This window comes from Podarcis tiliguerta (genome assembly GCF_965153285.1).
Source record: "Podarcis tiliguerta genome assembly, chromosome: 2".
In the NCBI taxonomy this organism is placed as follows: domain Eukaryota; kingdom Metazoa; phylum Chordata; class Lepidosauria; order Squamata; family Lacertidae; genus Podarcis; species Podarcis tiliguerta.
The window spans coordinates 120,494,534-120,513,873 of NC_139535.1; the positions used below are offsets into that span (position 1 = coordinate 120,494,534).

A 19,340-nucleotide genomic window follows, 5' to 3' on the forward strand; every position below is an offset into this window, starting at 1 on the left:
ATTAAAGGTTGTGTTCTCTTTAGTGCATTTTGCTGTTAAAAGTAAAGGTAAAGGTACTCCTGACCGTTAGGTCCAGTCGCGAACGACTCTGGGGTTGCGGTGTTTATCTCACTTTACTGACTGAGGGAGCCAGTGTTTGTCCACAGAGAGTTTTTCCGGGTCATGTCGCCAGCATGACTAAGCCGCTTCTGGCGAACCAGAGCATTGCACAGAAATGCCGTTTACCTTCCCACAAGAATGGTTCCTATTTATTTATACTTGCACTTTGGTGTGCTTTCAAACTGCTAGGCTGGCAGTAATTTTGCTGTTAGGTCACCACATTTGGCTCACTTGTAGGTTTGGTTTTTGAAGACTTCCTCAGTTTCCCAGTGCAAATGTATTAGCGTGTGCCTGCAACAGTGTTTGGGGCAGTTTAAATGCTATAGCCCTTGCTCTTAAAGGTAGGTGGAGATATGGGATTGCAGCCTAAAGGTACAATTACTTGCATTGCAAACATTCTACAATAATAGCATTCATTCACAGAAAACAGAAAGTGCTGCTGGGGCTTCAAAGGATTCTGACCGTGGCTGGTGAAGAGGGTCTCTGCCACTCTCACTTTGAGGAAATTGTTGGAATGAAAATTATGAGTGGCTGCTGGGGATGGGGAAGAAATTATATTCAGATCATGTTTAAAGGTGAACCTCCCTAATTCACACTTTCTGAAACAAGACAAGAACCACAACGCACCAGTCCTTAGAAATTCTCACTTCTCTGAATATTGCAATGCAGTTCTCAAGCAAAGTAATGGGAACAAAAATCCATATGCTGAGGGAACGTGTGCATAGAAATGCAGAAATGCAATAATAATATGCAGAAAGGCATTATGGGGGGAATTGCTTTGCAAAAATGTGCATTTTAGACAAAATTGCATAAAATTTGTTTATGAGGAGAAAGTTTTACAACTAGCAAAAATAAGAGACCAAAATATGAAATGTTTGTGGAAAAGTGGGGACCTATTTCATAGCCAAATGAAATCGCTCCATGCTTCCCAGCCATCTGTGCTTTGCCTTGCCACTGCCACCTTTCTGGTGTTGCCTGGGGACCCTTCGGGCTGCAGGGAACTGGGTGCCACCTTCATCGTCCAAGTCTTGCGCAAGCAGATTCCTCTGGGGAGCCCACAACAGGACAGGAGGGCAACAGCCCTCTTTCCAGAGGGCTCCAATCCTGGCGGGTGTGTGGCGTATCAGCACCATGACTAATAGCCCTCTCTCCTCAGTGAATTTGTCAAATTACCTTTGACAGCATCTCTACCTAAACTGGTGGCTGTCACCCAGTAGCAGCCAGTGAGGAGGCACTGGTGTGGTTCTGTTGCTGTCCCAGCTTCCCAATTTACCAAGAGGGAGGTTGGAGGTGCTTAGTGTGGTGGCAGAGGCCCTCCAGCTACTACTGCTGTCATCATCACATCTTGAGGCAGTGCGTTCCATGGTTTAAATATGTCCCCTGTAAAGAAGTGTTTCCCTTTGTCTATCCTGGGTTTTCTGCCAACCAGCTGCATTGTATGGCTGGTGTTATGAGGGGGAAGAAGTTGCTGTCTGCTTTCCCTACGCCATGCATAATTGTGCAGACCTCCGTCACGTCCTCCCATGACTTGCCATTTTCCTCAACTTATCATGCTGATCATCTGCTTGGGGGGGAACAAGAGGGATTTGGTGCACCTGCTCCCTCCTTCTGCCCCTGGAAGAGATTCCTAGTGCTCATGCCAATGACCAGAGCTGAGTATGCTATGGGACAAGGCATGTGCAGGATCAGGTACTGGGGCTCCAGTGTCTGCTTCCAGGAGAAAGCTTTTGTGTGCTATGCACTGCTAGATATGTCTCTCATAAAAACTTATTCTAGATATCATACCAATTGGGTGACGCCTATAGATTATTGGGGGGGGTGGCCTTATGTTGCTTTTCTTGTGGATTGACTTGAATTTGGATACAAATTGTGAAGTGAAGAATATGTTGTGTGCGGTGCTGCTTTACTCCATGGGGGGAAACAATGATTCCATCATGTGGAAAACCCAGTCATTCTATAACTACTTTCTCCCTCTTGCTTGGTAAGTGGAATTGCAGAACTGTGTATGCTTGGATTTGCAAGCTGCTCTCTGGACTTTCAGGCCTAGAGATGTCTTTTTCCTCCATCTGCTCACTGGTCTTTCTAACTAGAGATATGCCTGGGCTCTTCTGCACTCAAAGCATGTGCTCTACCTCTGAGCTATTATAGTATCTCACAGCTCTTGGCTTGGATACCGTTTTTGGTGTGTGGGGGGGTGCGCGCACACACAAATATATTCATCCACAAGATGTTTCCCTGCGCTGCTCATGCGCTAGCCAGGATGAACCAGGTTCGAGCCAAGTTCACCCTGGATGAGCAAATCATCTCCACATGGGACAGGCGGGAAGGGAGGAGGCTCCTTGGCAGCAGAGGCCGCCATTCAGGTCCTTCCTGACAGCTCCTCAGCTTCCCCCGCCTCTGCCTGCCATGCCATGAAAACAGACTTCAAAGCCAGGCAAGGGCGTCCAGGATGGAGGAGCTGCAATCACTTTATCATGGGGCCAGGCAAGCACATTTCCTCCCCTTCTGAATCAGGATTTACGGGGCAGGTGCCCAGAGGCAGTGGCCAGGATTGTTGTGAGCAGAGCAGGGAGGCCGGGTGGACTTGAAGGCGGGGGGCAGGGCAGGGGGGGAGTCAGAGGCACCCAAAGCTTTGGAAGTGCAGGACCGGAGAACAACATCCATCTTCTTCCTTAACATTTCATCTCTGCAGCAACAGGCTTCTCCTTCCCCCGCAACCAGCTGCAGCTGTCAGCTTATCTCTCCCCCTAAAACATTTCCCTCGCCTTCCAAAGAAAGCCTTTTAAAAACAAATGGTTTGTGGAGCTGCACTCCTTTCATGAAGAGAGGCTGGTTAGGGAAGAGCTGTGGATCCATGACAGAGCACAGGCTTTTCACAGAGGAAGTCCCCAGTTCAGTCCCCAGGTAGGGGGGCAAAGACACCTCTCCAAAACCCTGGGGAGCTCTTCCCCACAGAGATCCAGCGCAAGGAACCTTTGGCCCTGCAGATGTTGCTGAACTACGGCTGCCGTCAGACCCAGCAAGCAGGCCAGTGGCCAGGGATGGTGAGATATGTGGTCCAGCAGCATCTGAGAGGCCCAAGGCTCCCCACACCTGATCTAAATGGTCTGACTCAGCACCAGGCAGCTTCCTGTGTCCTTAACCAGGATAATGATAGGCAGAGGAGGACGGGGCCCTTGTCTTGGTTTTCTCATATGGGTGGGAAATACATCAAATTCCGTTTTCAGAAACATTATTACTCTAGCACAATAAGCTACATTGCACACAACTTTCTACTACATCTGAAGAATATTGTGGCACCTTTAAGATTGGTGCATTTATTGTGGCAACTTTCTCCAGCAGTGAAAGGGAGACTCCAGAGTGAAACAGCTAAACAGATAACACAGTTTGATGATGTTAGTTTTGAGCTTGTATAGGGAGCATGGTCTAGATTCAGCTTTGTGGTTCTATTAGTGGAAGCCAGCACAAGGACTCCTGCAAAGGCAGTGGCTCTTCCTCCGCCCACCTCCTGGTGTGTGCTTGCCTACATTGGGAGAGATCTAGCACAAGAGACTTCAAATCTACCTAACCATGCCAAGTGAGGATAGGACCATCTCCCTAGGCTTTTGTTCTACCTGAAGAGCTGAAGATGCTTGTTTACTAAGCATTGACTCGCACCTGACATTGCTGGAGCCTCGGAACCCCATGGAAGGGGCCGCTGTCATGGCTGCAGGTGCAGGTGTGTGGGTCCACCTGAACAGGTATGTGCATTCCCAGCGGGGGGGGGGGGGGAGAGAGGCAGTTTGAATTCAACCAGAGAAAGAAAAGAATTCTGGATGTTTTGAGCTGCCTGCCAAGCAGCAGCCTTGGAGAGGTTGGGGAAACTGCTGCTGGAGAGGGCAAATCTGTCCACATTGGTTTCTCTCAGTGTCTTATTTTTTCCGGCCATCAGTTCATTTCTCTTCATTTACATATCAGTAATCAAATTTTCTTTTTTAAAAATTCCTTGTAAAAAATCATCAGTACTTTAGAGTAAATTTATCCTAAAGCACACATTTCTGTATGTAATTTTGCCTAATTTAGACATTTTTGCAATGCAATATTATGCATTTTTGTAAATTATTTTCACCAGTGTATGCATTCTTATGTATGCTTTACCCCAGTATATGCATTTTGTACACATGGCCCAGCTGGAAAACCACTGCAAAATTTAGAGAAGTGCAGATTTCCAAAGCCAGCTGTATTTCAGTTCACTTACTGCTTCAGAAATTGTGAATTAAGCAGGTTCACCTTTGGAGGTTAACTGAATTCTCCCCCATCCCTACCTGCTGCCACGTTTGGGGACTATTTGAAGACTGTTCCTCCCTCTCTGGAGGAGCTTCGCTGCCTGCTCAACCTGCAAATAGCGCGCCTGCTCAACTCCCCCCTCCCCTCGCCCTTCCTTCTTTCCTCAAAGGAAGGGAAGGCGCTACACGTTGTTCTCCTTCCTATTTCATCCTCACAACAATCCTGCGAGGTAGGTTAGGCTGCAATTCTGGCCCAAGATCACCCAGCAAGCTTCATGGCTGAGTGGGGATTTGAACCCTGGTCTCCCAAGTCCGAGTCCTACTCTCTCACCACTGCACCACACTGCCTCTCAGGCATTAGGAACCTTCCGTGACCACAATCCAATTCAGAAAGTTAAGCCCACTTAAGCCCACTGAACTATTGGCGTCAATTGCCCTTAACTGCGCTGCATTGGGACCATACAACTCCTGTACTCACAAAAAGCTGACCACAAAAAGCTGACCACAGATTTTCCTAATGCTTGGCGGGGAATGGAGAAGCATGAAGCGATACACTTTGTTAGCAAACACAAGGCACTGTTTGCCTCTTGGCTCAGTCAAAATGGGAGCAGAGGGGCATTTCGTGGCAACAGCATTCTTTTTAATTGTACTCTGGGCCCATCTGAATATTCTGTTTATTTTCTTTTATTTTTTGCCATGATTATGAAGTTTGTGTTTTAATGTTCTGGGCTGTGTCAGTTTGGGGAATGGTGTGAACAAAGAGAGGGATAAAGCTTGCCTAATTAACATCATTAATCATAAGCTGGGTGGAGGGGTGGGGGAGATGTATTTTCCCCCTCTTGTGTCAATGTGAAAGGAAGACAGTCTGAGACATGAGAAGATCTGGATTATTACTATCTGGTAAAGGGAGTTGGCAATAGGAGCAAATTCACTGGCTCAATGGGTCCCTTGTTAAAGTTAAAAGCAGCAGCAGCCACAACCAAGGAGTCCCCCACCCTGTGAAGCCACTGGTGCCTTGTTGTCAGAGCATCATAACACTTTCCCACTGCTGTCCAGAGCATAGCAAGTTAGTCCCGGCTCAAATCAGCTGTGCATGCATGAGTGGCCATAAGTTCCATGTTTCATGTCAGCTAATAATTGCACATTATAATGCAGCAAAGCAGCAAATGTCTCAAGTTCTCCGGAATCTGTATGGGGCTAAACAGAAGTCACTCAAAGCCTCAGAAGTCATCACCAAAAGGCAGCCCAGCCCAGCCTCTGTCCCCAAAGGTGCTAATTCCATGCATACAGCACTGCGCACATGCACTTGCACAAATCAAGATGTACAACTCGATCCCAGATCTGCACAGTGCAGCATGTCACAATGAGTGGCTCCACTGGTGCCATCATTTCACAGCTGACAATAGGGACACATTTATGTGCTGGTGTAGCACTGCATTTTGGTGAAAGGAGAGTCAGGGAGTTACTGAGAAACATATTGTTGTGTAGCAAATGTATTCATGGAAAGGCATTGGCCAAGAAGGGAGGAAAAAACCCCTTTGCTGAGGGGCTGGATTCAGAAGGCTTGGCACACCTTGCTTATGTGTAAAATCAATGCAGTAACATGTGTGCATCAGAGAAGGCAGAATCCTATTCAGGTATTTACAGAAAAACTGGTGGCTGTTTATTCATTACTGGGGCAGAAAATGTACACCTTTTAGGGGGTGGGCCAGGTTCAAATCCTTGCTCATCTGAAAAGTTAACAGGCTGGTCTTGGTTCATGTATTCTCTATTAGCCTAACCTACTATAGCACAAGGATGTTGTGAGGAAACAGGAGAAGACCGTATGTCCCACATTGAACTGTTGGGAGAAAGGGTGAGATTAAAAACACACACCATTGTTTTATTACAGTGGTACCTCGGGTTACATATGCTTCAGGTTACAGACTCCGCTAACCCAGAAATAGTACCTCGGGTTAAGAACTTTGCTTCAGGATGAGAACAGAAATCGTGTTCCGGCGGCGCGGCAGCAGCAGGGGGCCCCATTAGCTAAAGTGGTGCTTCAGGTTAAGAACAGCTTCAGTTAAGAACGGACCTCCGGAACGAATTAAGTACTTAACCCTAGGTACCACTGTAATTCACAACATTGCCTAGAGACAACCAGATCAGACCTGCTATGAAGCTGAGGTTCATTTTGCACATGCCCCATGGAGATTTAGAGAATTCAAATAATCTAGGAACTGTGAGACATTTGCAGATCAGACTTTGGGTGGATTGTCCCTACTTGTAGCCATGTCTGGAGCCCAGGAGGGCATCTGGGCCAAAACCTGGGTAGAGAAAACCTCTGGCTGTATCCCACAACTGAGGGCTCCTCCAGATGACTTGTTTATTGGGCATTCATCCTGCTTTGCTTTTACAAAGGTTTAATCATGTCCAGTCTTTATTGAATGTTTCTTCTGATTTGTTTGTGGGGCACTTGCACGACAATCCTGATCTGCTTGCAAGATGTTTACAAGTCTTCCAGGTGGCCTTTCCTTCATCCCACACTTTCCCAGGCATCGCCCATCACTTTCCAAACCATAAAAAGTCCAATTCTTTTTCAGAGCTGATTTGTTGCACTGGGGCAACAGAGCCCTATTCTTCTCCTTCTTCTTCTCCTTCTTCTTCTTCTTCTTCTTCTTCTTCTTACCTCACCCATCTGGCTGGGTTTCCCCAGCCACTCTGGGCGGCTCCCAACAGAATATTAAAAACACAATAAAACATCAAACATTAAAAGCTTCCCTAAACAGGGCTGCCTTCAGAGGTCTTCTAAACATCAGATACAGTATTTGCTTATTTCCTTGACATCTGATGGGAGGGCATTCCATAGGGTGGACGCCACTACCGAGAAGACCCTCTGCCTGGTTCCCTTTAAAATTTCACTTTAAAATACACAAACCTAATGTTCTGGTAAGTAGATGAATCCCTCCCACAAAATGATGGCAGTCTGGAGACGCCCTGAGACACTGAGAATGCAATCCTATATCCATCGACTCGTAATTCAGACTTGTTGAGTTCAGTGGGTCTTCCTTCCAGGTACTGATTTCAAGGCTGGGATATACAATCTCTTAACTTCCCAGGTTCAGAAATTCAACTCTGTATAGGATTGCACCTTAAAGTGAGAAGTCACCAGGCAACCCCGTAAATATAACCAGCACTGTTGAACCCAGTTTGCTCCCCAAACTGATGCTTGTCAAAGGTGGGACCCGGGTTGTGCTCAGACCCAAGGGTTTTCCATCAGATGCAAGGTTTCTTCTTCTCTCCTGTCTGCTGCAATGCTGATTGTACTGTTCTGCTTTGGGCAAGGTGGAAGGCACCCCCTATCCATCACTGCCTTGTTGAAGCTGCTCTTTATCTCATTTGTTTGTTTTGCTCTGTGCAGTCACCTTTCATCAGTGTTTTCCCTAGACTGGAGTGGAGGACTTCCAATCTGCAGATCAGGAACTAAAAACTTAACTTTTGCACAATAATGGTAATAATAATCAGGTATTAGGGTGTTAGGGAGGTGGAGTTTCAGACTGGATTTTTCATACTCTGTCCCTAAAATAAATCAAAAAGATATGCCAAGAGCATTTGCTTATGTATTTATTGTTTTAAAATATTCTACCCTATCTTTCTATTAAAATGCTCATGGCAGCTTACAAAACAAGTATGAAAATGCAAGGAGATAGAATCAGTAGCTGGACTTCCGGGTTGGCACTTCTGGATAATGGCGGATTTCCTCCGTCTTGGAGGAATCCGCTCTCTGGAAACAAGGGTCTGACCGCCACGGCGAGGCGGAGACCCGCAAAAAAACCACGGTCTGAGGAAGACCGTGGGCTTGGGATTTGGCACGTACCTTTTGCGCCTCCCCTACTCGCGGGGAGACCCGGTTTCGGGGCTCCAGAGCGACGTGGGGTGAGTGGCGCGGTACATCGAATCGACCGCTACTTTTAGGGAGTGAAGCTGCACAGCTGTTACCAGAAAGCGCCGACTTTTCCTGTGGACATTTGGACTTTAAAATTTCATAAGTAAACTGAATTGGATTACCAAATACTTGGATTTGGCACTTGAACGTGAAGGTTTAAACAGGAAGTCCACCTTCCGTTTTGTAAAAAGATCAAAGCAAAGCCGCTGTAAGCTGAAGCTTATGAAAAGTACTCTGTAAAGTACTAATTTTCACCATTTAAGATATTAAACACCGCCCTTGGAAGCAGGGGAAGAGGGGGGAATTCTTTTGTGGACAATTGAAACCTGCAGGACAGTAAAAAGAGGACCTAATTCACCACCGTCTCAAGCCTGGGATCGGGCTGTCAAAAGGCTTTATAACTTTAAAAATAACAATAACGGGGAATGGAGCACATCTTGATGGACGGTTGAACAGAGATACATACTTTCAGGTATTGATTTCGTGGTATTTGGAAGGAAGAGGAGCTGATTTGTAATCTTGTAACTGAACTCTGAACTGAAAATAACAAAACAAAAAAAGAAACAGTTGCTGATAGAGGGAGCTTCAGAAATTGCGACTGTTACATATTTGAGGTGGAAAATTCCATGGTGGGTGTGAAACAAGCGGCCTTGAAGAAGTGTAGATAACATTGGAAAAACAAGAAGCTCCTGGGAATATGGCTGATAGAATAACAGCTCTGTTGGAACAAGTCACAAAGACAGTGGGTACTCTTGAACAGGGTATCTCTGGTTTGAAACAAAATGTATCTGTTTTGGTACAGAAAGTGAGTAATTCAACAAGTGGTACAGAAAGTGAGTAATTCAACAAGTGCAGTTCGGGATGTGGAACCAACTTCGCAAGGGCAAGTATTGGAGAAGAGGATGGGACAATCAAAACCTGTTCTGTCTTTGCAAGACAAATTCCACGTGGAAAACTTAGCACCAGGGTTTCAAATTGATGAACATAAATTGAAATTTGAGGTTATGGGTGTTGAAGGACTGATCTGAAGAGGCAGTGCCCCACTTGGACTGAGTAAGGCAAGATGGATGGTTTATATGCTGGAGGGTGGCACTGCGGGAAAGTTTGGAAAAGTGGATTTCCGTAATCTCAAAGAGACTGTGGAGTATGTCTTGGAATATCTTTTGGACTATAAATTTAAACATGGAGCTTGGGCAAGCGTGCTGAAATGGAGCAAAGGAGCCGTTGAGAAAAAAGTCCTTTGGGACTTAATTTTAGGTTTGGAAAGAAACTTGCAGGCAGACCAGGGAGAAGAGCTAAGAGCCGTGGACATAAGAGCACCGGGTTGACGGAATTAATGGAACTGACAGAAAAGACTGATAAAATCAGCAGAAAAGACTGATAGAATCCGAAACCAGGGAGAAGAGATGGTGGGGAAAAATTCGGAATTTTCAAAAACAGCACTTATTGTATGACTAAGGATTGTTGGGAGATGGTGGAATAAATTTATTTGACTTTAGTGGAAATATGATAAGGATTTGAGATAGTAGGATTTAAGGGTATAAGATTTAAGGTTTTTCTCTTTTCTCTGTTTATTAGATTGGAGTTTGGAAAATTTTCTAGATCTTGATGGGAGAATAAGGCTTAAATGGATTAAGATAAATAAGTGAGTAAGAAGTGAAAGATGGAAAGAATTTGCTGACTTAATTAATAATTGGAATACAAAAAGGGAGGTGGGAGGAGGTCAAGGAAATAAGTTATTGAAAGATAGAACTCTGAAAACTGAAAGTGTTTTTCCTTTTTTAAAATGTTTTTGTTTTTTGTTTTCTTTTTTGTTGGTGGGGTGGAGGGGTGGTGTTTTTATGTACTTTAAAAAAATTATTTTTGTTTTTGTTTTTCTTACTCTACTTTATTTTGTCTTTTTCAACTTTTTTCTGTATTTGTGAAAACTGGAATAAATATCATTTTATAAAAAAGAGAGAGAGAGAGATAATCAGTAGCTGGTGAAATACTTTAACATGCCAGGGAGATCAGAAATATATGTTCCAATACTGTGCTCAGAATAAAGCCCAACCATAAAGACTGTACAGTGGAACCTCGGGTTAAGTACTTAATTCATTCCTCAGGTCCGTTCTTAACCTGAAACTGAAGACCACTTTAGCTAATGGGGCCTCCTGCTGCCACTGCGCCACCGCTGCACAATTTCTGTTCTCATCCTGAAGCAAAGATCTTAACCTGAGGTACTATTTCTGGGTTAGTGGAGTCTGTAACCTGAAGCGTATGTAACCCGAGGTACCACTGTATGTGTATATTATGTAGTTTATTTTTGCATGAAGTTGAATAACAGGCCTCTAATTAAGGACTTACATTCAAGGTCCCCATGGGCAGTAGATTCACATGGCTGAGGGCCCTGTTAACTGAGGGTTAAACTTTGTACGCTTAAGTTTGCAAATGGGGAGGGGGGAGTATGCAAAATCTGTGGCCCATGTATATCTCAGAAACAAACAAGTGTCTTGTGGCATTTTAAAGACTAACATGTTTATTTATTGTGGTCCTAAGCTTTCATGGAATCAAGCCCACTATGTCAATTGTATGAAAAGAAAACTTACCGGTAGTTTGCAGGCATCAAAAGGAGAAAGGTGTCAGGTGGGAGTTGAAAGGCAACAGAATGCAAAAATTACAGTCAACAATTGTAGAACTTAAATATGTGTTAAATAGGCACACCTTTTACAGTAGCAGATTGGTGATAATTTACTCAGCATTGCTGGGCTAATAGTATTAACACCTGTAGAGAACCATTAACAAGAAACAATTATGCATGGCATAGATATTTGGCATCAGAAATGGCAAAAGCCATAAAACATTGGGAGAACATTTCAGCCATTCGCAACACATTCCTATTCATTCAGGCATTTCACTCTTAATTGATGTTCATTTTTAAGTTGGGTGGGGCAGGATGCATCCTCCTTATGTTATAACAGCATGGGCACTTTTAGTTAAAAGGGTTTTTTATATATATAAAAAATCTGATGAGCTGTACTGTGGATGTCCTTAGACGCCTTGCCATGGTGACTCCAAGGCAAAGCTCTCCCTGCCCACTTGTGGGTCAGTAATAGTCTGCTTCAAGGAGCTTACATTCCCCAGATCCGCCCATTGCCCCACTCTAAGGGGATGCAATTCTGAAGGAGAAGACTTGAAACTGACCTTGGACCTTGAAGTCAGAATCTCATACTACTCATGTGAGGAATTTGAATCTGCTGCTCTGACATGTTGTTCACAACCCAAGGCTTCTTACTCCCACATCAGCTCCTGGGTGAGATGATATGCCAGAAGACTCCCTGGCAATGCCACCTTTCCATGGTGGGTGATGACTCAAGACTTCACAGGTCATCAGGGGAGAATCACTGCAAAAGACAGGGTTGGGTAACCTGTGACCTTCCAGTTGTTGCATCAGGCCAAGCCAACATGGCCTAAAGTTCAGAAAAGATGGGAGCTGGAGCCCAATAACTTCTGGGGGGCAACAGGTTCCCCAACTTTGTCTTAAGAGTCCAGTTGGGCTCTGATGATTGTTGAAACAATATCTACTTTCCCTGGGAGCCTGCCCCTGTCCTGCTATCTAGAACTCACTGCCACTCAAGCTCTGTTCCCTTCCAAGCCTTGTTGAGTACTATCTCATGTGTGCAGAGCTCCCTGCAAGGTACTTGGGATGAGGGCTCTGGTCTCCTCTTGACACCAAAGCAAGTCTAGCTTTGCTGCAGCTGAAATTTATGCATACAAATTTGTGCTGTACCAATGGCTGCACTCCTTTATCTCAGGTCAGGGACAGAGGGTGACGCTAAGGAAGGAGTTGTTGTTGCAGCACTCCTTGGTGTGTGGAGTTCTGCAGGGTGCAATCCTTTCCCCAATCCTTTTCAATCTCTTTATGTACCCCCTTGCCCAGATTGTCTGGAGTTTTGGGCTGGGTTGTCATCGATATGCTGATGACACCCAGCTTTTTCTGTTGATGGATGGTCATCCTGACTTGGCCCCGAACACACTGACCAGATGCTTGGAAGCTGTGACTGGATGGCTGTGTGGGAGCCGGTTGAAGTTAAATCATTCAAAGACAGAGGTCGTCTGGCTGGGTCAGGATGACATGGGATGGGGGGGCAACTCCCATCTCTTGCGGGGGTGTAATTAGTGCCAGCACCGTCCGTTAAGAGTTTGGGTGTAATCTTTGACATCTCCCTTTCCATGGAGGCGCAGGTTGCAGCCACAGCAAAGGTGGCATTTTTCAATCTCTGCTGTATTAAGCAGTTGGTCCCTTACCTTTCTCGCCCTGATCTGGCCACTGTGATCCATGCGAAGGTCACCTCCAGGCTTGATTATTGTAACTTGCTCTACGCGGGGCTGCCCTTGAAGCTGACCCAGAAACTCCAGTGGGTGCAAAATGCCATGGCAAGGCTCCTTACGAGGTCCTTGCTGCGGGATCACATTCATCCAGTGCTTTACCAGCTGCACTGGCTCCCAGTGGAGTACAGGGTCAGGTTTAAGGTGCTGGGTTTGACCTTTAAAGCCCTATGCGGCCTAGGACCCTCGTACCTACGGGACCGCCTCTCCTGGTATGCCCCACATAGGACCTTATGGTCCACAAATAACAACACTTTGGAGGTCCCAAGCCTCAAGGAGGTTAGATTGGTTTCAACTAGGGCCAGGGCCTTTTCAGCACTGGCCCCAACATGGTGGAACGCTCTGTCACAAGAGACCAGGGCCCTGCGGGAGTTGACATCTTTCCACAGGGCCTGCAAGATGGAGCTGTTCTGCCTTGCCTCTGGCTTAGACTCACTCTGACCCCTTATATGGGATTTGGCATATCAATTTTCCCTTGGCTTTTTTGCTGGTCCATGTAGGACCAGCATGGATAGCTGGCTCTGCTGAATATCTGATGTTTCCTCCCTTTATGGTCTTGATCTATGGGCTACTACTAAAATGAGGCTGCATTTTAAGCTGTATTTTAATGAATTGTTTGTTGTTGTTGATGTTGTTTTCTATTATGTTTTATTGTAATTCATATTTGGTGTTAGCCGCCCTGAGCCTGGCCCTGGCCGGGGAGGGCGGGATATAAATAATAAAAAATTTATTATGGCTGAATATGAATTTTAAGCCATCATTGTTTCTAGAGCATCATTATTATTTCTACTACTAAGTATGCAAATTTCTTTGGAGAGTTTGCTTGTTTGTTTGTATGCTTGCTTGCTTCTCTTGGTCCTCTAAAGATCAAGGGGGAACTGGAAGCTGAATTTGCCTTAGGCTACCATCAGCCCCATGAGAAATAAGGATTTGAACCCAGAACACCCAATTCCACATTCAACTTTGTATCCAAAGTGGTGACTCTCGGGGGGGGGGGGGGACTAGCAGTTTTTCATCATTCAGAAGTCTCTTGGGAAATTTAAGAGCATTGATCAGTTTTACTTAGTGCTTTTCCAGAAGTACAGACTATGGACACTTCCATGCGCCTTTCCCCAAAGTAGTATATCAAAACTTGTAAATGTTGGGTGATACTGAAAGAAGAGAAAAGGCAGATCCCAATAAGATGCACATGTGGTCTGTGCTCCCAGATGTTCCCCCACCAAATGAAGAAGTCAATGAGGTTAACCTCCAATTTCTGAGAGCTGTGTAAACAAGCACACAACTCCTGTAACATTTGAAATGTCAGGATTAACACACAGCCTGCCATAGATGCTCCTGTAAGGAAAATAAATATGAATGACCTGAGGAGCCATCAGAGATGTATGAATGGGCTATGCCTTTCCAGTCAAGAGAATCTAGCAGGAGTCATTTGCATTCTCTGGAGACCATGTAACTTGCAGAAATTTGTTAATGCCCCAAATACACACACACATATCATAACTTTGAACAAGTACACAAATGCAAATGCTAGCTCTCTTAACCCTTCAGATTTTCAACTCTTGGATTAAGGTTACCAAATATCCCTTATTCTTAGCGGGGAGATGCTCATCTTAAATCAGCCCCAGGCCCTCCCAGGACGTGGTGCAAACTAAGGATTGCCTGTGTCCGGCATTGTTCCAGGTGTATCCCTGCCCTCTTCATGAGAAGACATGCTCAGTGCGACTGCTGTGCAAAATATTGTTGTGGACAAACAATCCAGTAAATAGAAGAAAGGATTAAGAAAGGAATTATTGATAAGGCTACCACACTGCACCCCAGGAAGACTCATCCTCCCTCTTCTGCAGCCATGAGAGATAAGCTCTACAGCTTCTTCAGTTCCATTGCCCACCCTCCTCTTCTGCCTGCTGGGACAGCCCCCATTTGGTGATGGGCAGATAGAAGCCATGGCTGCACCCTTCTTTATTCTGACCCAGTTCATGTCACAACAAGCAGCAGCAGCCAGTGCCCATTGGGACTGGGAGGGTAGAAGGCAGGGAAGCCAGAACCAATGACAGCCTGAACAGACTAATTCTGGTTTTGCCCCCATCCTCCTTCCTGCTGAGTTTGACCAGAACAAAACTGAGATTGAGGAGGAGGGAGCTGGCAGCCAGGACCATCTTATGGGCTGGTTGTAAGGAAGGAGCCTGGGGAGCCGGTGGGTGCAGCTGTGCCCCATTTGCCCTGCATCCAGCTAGCCCAGCGATGGTATTCACTTCCCTGTTTGAAAGCAGGTGCCTCCCCACCTGCAGATGTTTTGGGGTTCCAGTTCCCATCATGGCTGGTCACTGGCCGTGCTGGCCAATGGGAGTTGGACTCCAGCCACATCTGGGGATCCACAGGTTTGCCACATCTCTAGTTTTAAAGGATTATATTTTATATTTGAAGATTTATAAACATTCTGTATTTGTAATTAATCTGAGATTGTTCTAGGGAATTCAAAGTATAATAATTCTAAAAGAAAAGCAAAAGCAAAATAGATAATTTGGTTAAAATAATAACAAAAATAAAAACCAAACAAAATACTGGAAGGCTAACAAAACAAAAAGAAAATTAACCAACAGGCTGCTGAAAAATAAAAGTTTGGCAGCCTTTTCTGAATCCTAACATAAACATAGGTTTTGCTTAAGAAGGAAGACCCAAGGTTTGGGGGATATTGCCAGAAAAGGCCTTGCTCTGCTCCTATACGACATGCAATTTTAAAGCATGCAATTCTATATTTATTAGAAATATAGAGAATTCCAGAAGTGCATCATGGAGAAAAAAAATGAGTACTGATTATTATACATGTATTTTTGGGATGTTGAAAACTAAGAACTTGGCAGAGGCACTCAGTGTCCTGGCAGTGCAATTCTGTACATGTCTATCAGAAGTGAGCCCTCTTGAGTCCAGTAGGACTTGCTGCTTGGTAAGAGGGTATAAGATTGCAGCCTAAGTTTCTTAAAAATTCTAGCCCTGCCCTGAGTCTGCCTTTGGGACCACCATTAATTATCTCCCCTTTGGGTGTTGTTGGACTGCAACTCCCATCGTTCCTGACCACAGCCATGCTATCTTGGGCTGATGGGAGCTGGAGTCCTGCAGGGCAGCATGTTCCCTGTGTGTAGAGACACTGCAAATGAGGCTTCCGTGCAGTGCGCGCTCCTCCAAAGCAAAGAGAAGCAAAGCGAGGACCTTTCCCATAGGAGCTCTGGGGCTCTGACGCTCCTTCTGCTTCCTTGTTTGCAGGCTGAACATCCCCGGTTCCCTCAGCCTTTCTGCCAGTCCAGATTCACCAGCAAAGGAGGACCTGCACAGGCTCCTTGGCAAGCTGTGCTCTCCCTAGTTACCTTCTGACACTTTTGCAGCATTTAAAAAAAAGGGGGGGGGTAACACTGTCAAAAAGAGAAGATGAAAAAGAGCATAGAGTTTAAATTAAACCCCTTTTCTCCCACTTGTTCTTTTCTCAATCAATATTGCTTTTTTTTTTTTTTGCATCATATCTAATCTCTCTCTATTTTCCCCCCTTCTTCTCCCCTTCCAAAGCAAAATTTAATTAAATAATTCTAATGAATGTTTAATGATGTTCTTTTGTCATTATTAAATCTGTAATATAAAAAAGGAGAAGAAGCCGGAGTCTTGCCACCCCTTTCTTTGTATAATCTCCCCCTCTCACGCTGTCCTCTCTCTGACAACGGCTGGCATTCAGGCCCGCAAACAGGAAATGAGAAAAAGAGAAACAGGATATTGAGTTTGAATACTATCTGGATCAGTAATATCACCCCTAGCTACTAGGGGGAAGGAGGCTTTTCCCCATGCCGAGAATATTAATATAGCCCACCGCGGCTTGGCACAAAGCAGCAGAGAAATCAATAGGAATTGATTAGCTGAAACAGAAATTCTCATACCTTGGAGGACAATCCTAGGCTGGCTCTGACGACCCCATAGCCAAGAACTGGCAATTCATACATTTGGGTTGGGGGTTGGGGAGAAAATCAGCCTTGGAGGTTTCACTCAGTGAGATCAATTCTTTTCCCTCCCCCCTGTTGACTGGAGAGGGAAGTCTGATGGACAGCATTGCCTGAGAAGGAACAGATCTTTAAAACCATCATGGTTTGCAAGGAAGGTTATTTGTTACACCCTCAGCGTGGGAGCCAGTATGCTGGAAATCACAAGTGAGGAGAGTGCCGTTGCCTCTTGCAGGCACCCCCCCCCCCCCGCCAGGTATCTGTTGGCGAGAATAGGATGCTGGACTAGATGGGCCCCCTTTGGCCTGACCCAGCTGCAGGGCTTTCCTTATGTCCTCATATTGCAAACTGGTTTCTCTTTCGATGCACAGCAAGGAAGGAAGGAAGTTGCTTTGTAGTTGGAAAATAATAGACATGTCTCCCTAAGCTCCAGGTACAATTATTATTATTAATTAGATCTCTAGTTTGGTCTAAGCTCCAGACAAGCGTGTTGATGTTCTTGACCTGGGTTCAAGACCTACCGCAAGGCCTGCTCACACATTATGCTTTTAGATGCACCTCTAACAACGTTGTAAAGAGTAAATGTGACACCAGCAAAACACGTTTGTAAATGCATGTGTCACAGAGGTGCACTGCTCAGCAGCCAGGATTGGCTGAGATGATGGCAGAACACCATGGACTGGCTTCTCTCTCTAATCCATGTCTGTAAAATGGGAACAGTAGCAATCTTCCTCACAAAGTGGGAGGGGGGCAAGAAGATGAAGGCAGCAGAGCACTTTGCAGCTTAATATTATGTTGAAAAATTCCCAGGCTCAACAGTGATGCTGCCCTTATCCAAGCATCTGACCCCAAAACACTTGCACACAAATACTCCCCCCCCCCCGCTTCTTCCAGACACCTTTTCCCTAGAGTCACTGCCATTTAACAAAACAACAACAGAATCAAGACCCCCCTGAATCCCCTGCAGAATATTCTGACAACCATTCTGAAATTTGCCTTCAAGGTTTACAGACCACACAAATAGTGGTTCTGCATTCTTCTAGCTGAACCATAGTTCAGCCTTTCCACACCACCTGCACTCTCCTACTTGGCACTAGGGCTCAAAAGGTCAGGCATGGGGGGTGATGCCAAGCCAAGTCCCAGACCAATGACCTCTAATCCATCCTCCCTGCTGCTCCCCCTTGACACTCAGGGGACCAGCAGGGAGGAAGAGTAGGAGCTCTTTCACTGGATTAGCGGGCAGCCTGCCTGGAGGAAGAGTTGCTTTCAAGCCAATGGCATCCTCTCCCAGAAAGTTCACTGGCCTCTGGGTGAGTGTGGTCTTTCTCTTACTGCTGAACAGTTAGGAAGGTTGGCGGCAATGCCAGTGTGTCTTGCTGTTAAAGTGAGGGGAACCACTGCTGTCTTGAATGCCCCCAACTGGAGCCCTCTCACCCTGTACATTCTCTCTTTTAATCATTTTGCACCAAACTGTTGACATTCTGAAGGTGCAAAGGGGACCTGAAACAAAATATTACAGCGGAGGTGCTCCTGTTCATAATTCCAGCTAACCAGCCATGTTTTTTCACAGGATGCCCCATTCCCCACCCTACCCCTCAACCTCCAAATGTTCTGCATTCTAAGGCTGATGCATATGCTCAGTCATCCTTGGGCTATTTGTAGGTGGGGGGTCTCTCTTAAATATTTTGCTTCTGCTTCTGCAAACCTTGGAGTCCCGTCCCCCGTCCCCCACATTCCCAGCCTGCTGATGCCACCCTCCTGCTTCTCCATAGTCCCATTGGGGCAGCTTAGCCATCATGACTTAGCACCTGAGTTCATTATTGTGATACAGGATTTTAACACTTTCCTGCTTACCACCTTTAATCACACAAAGACAGGGTGAGGGGTATGATATGTTAATTGCAAAGTTTAAAGGATGTAAATATTAAAAACATAATGTTAAAGAAGGGACGCGGGTGGCGCTGTGGGTAAAACCTCAGCGCCTAGGACTTGCTGATCGCATGGTCGGCGGTTCGAATCCCCGCGGCGGGGTGAGCCCCCGTTGTTCGGTCCCAGTGCCTGCCAACCTAGCAGTTTGAAAGCACCTCCGGGTGCAAGTAGATAAATAGGGACCGCTTACCAGCAGGAAGGTAAACGGTGTTCCGTGTCACGCTTGTCACGCTGGCCAGGTGACCCAGAAGTGTCTGCGGACAGCGCTGGCTCCTGGCCTATAGAGTGAGATGAGCGCACAACCCTAGAGTCTGGCAAGCCTGGCCCGTACGGGCAGGGGTACCTTTACCTTTTACCTTAATGTTAAAGAGGGAATTTCAGCATGTGCAGTCAGGCCCTGGGGTTGCACAGCACAACGAAAAAGCACCTGCTGAAACTCCCTCTTCTACACAATGGTTACAAAGTGGTGTGTGTGTTTTAATGGTTCCCCTGAACCCTTAATCCCAAGAGTTCTTCTGGATCAGACCAAAGACTCATCTAGTCCAAAACACCTGGCAAACAGCAGGGCCCTATCCAGACTGGTGGTTTTCCTCAGGTGTATTCTGCTTTCTTCTCTGTAGCCAAGTAAGATTGTCTTCCATGAAAACTGCCTTAACAGTGAGTCTGTAAGTGACTGTGGAGGCCAGTTCTGGATCCACATGTCCTTCCACAGTGGGGACATAGGTTTCTAGGTAGGAGTCAATCAAGGTGAGGGTTTGCCAAACGTGCTTTCCT

General features: G+C 45.7%; 1 protein-coding gene across 2 annotated transcripts in view; it reads left to right on the forward strand.

Moving 5' to 3' along the window:
- Positions 1–19,340, forward strand: part of LOC310671887 (LIM homeobox transcription factor 1-alpha-like) — an 88,833-nt gene that overhangs the window by 24,989 nt on the left and 44,504 nt on the right. Inside the window, exon 1 of one of the 2 annotated variants that reach the window (XM_083428307.1) lies at positions 2,335–2,583. The exons of the other annotated variant lie outside the window; for it this stretch is intronic. Coding sequence (XP_083284433.1) covers positions 2,549–2,583 — 35 coding nt within the window. The 5' untranslated portion in view covers positions 2,335–2,548. Of the gene's footprint in view, positions 1–2,334; positions 2,584–19,340 lie in introns of those variants that run through there. 2 annotated transcript variants of the gene reach the window in all.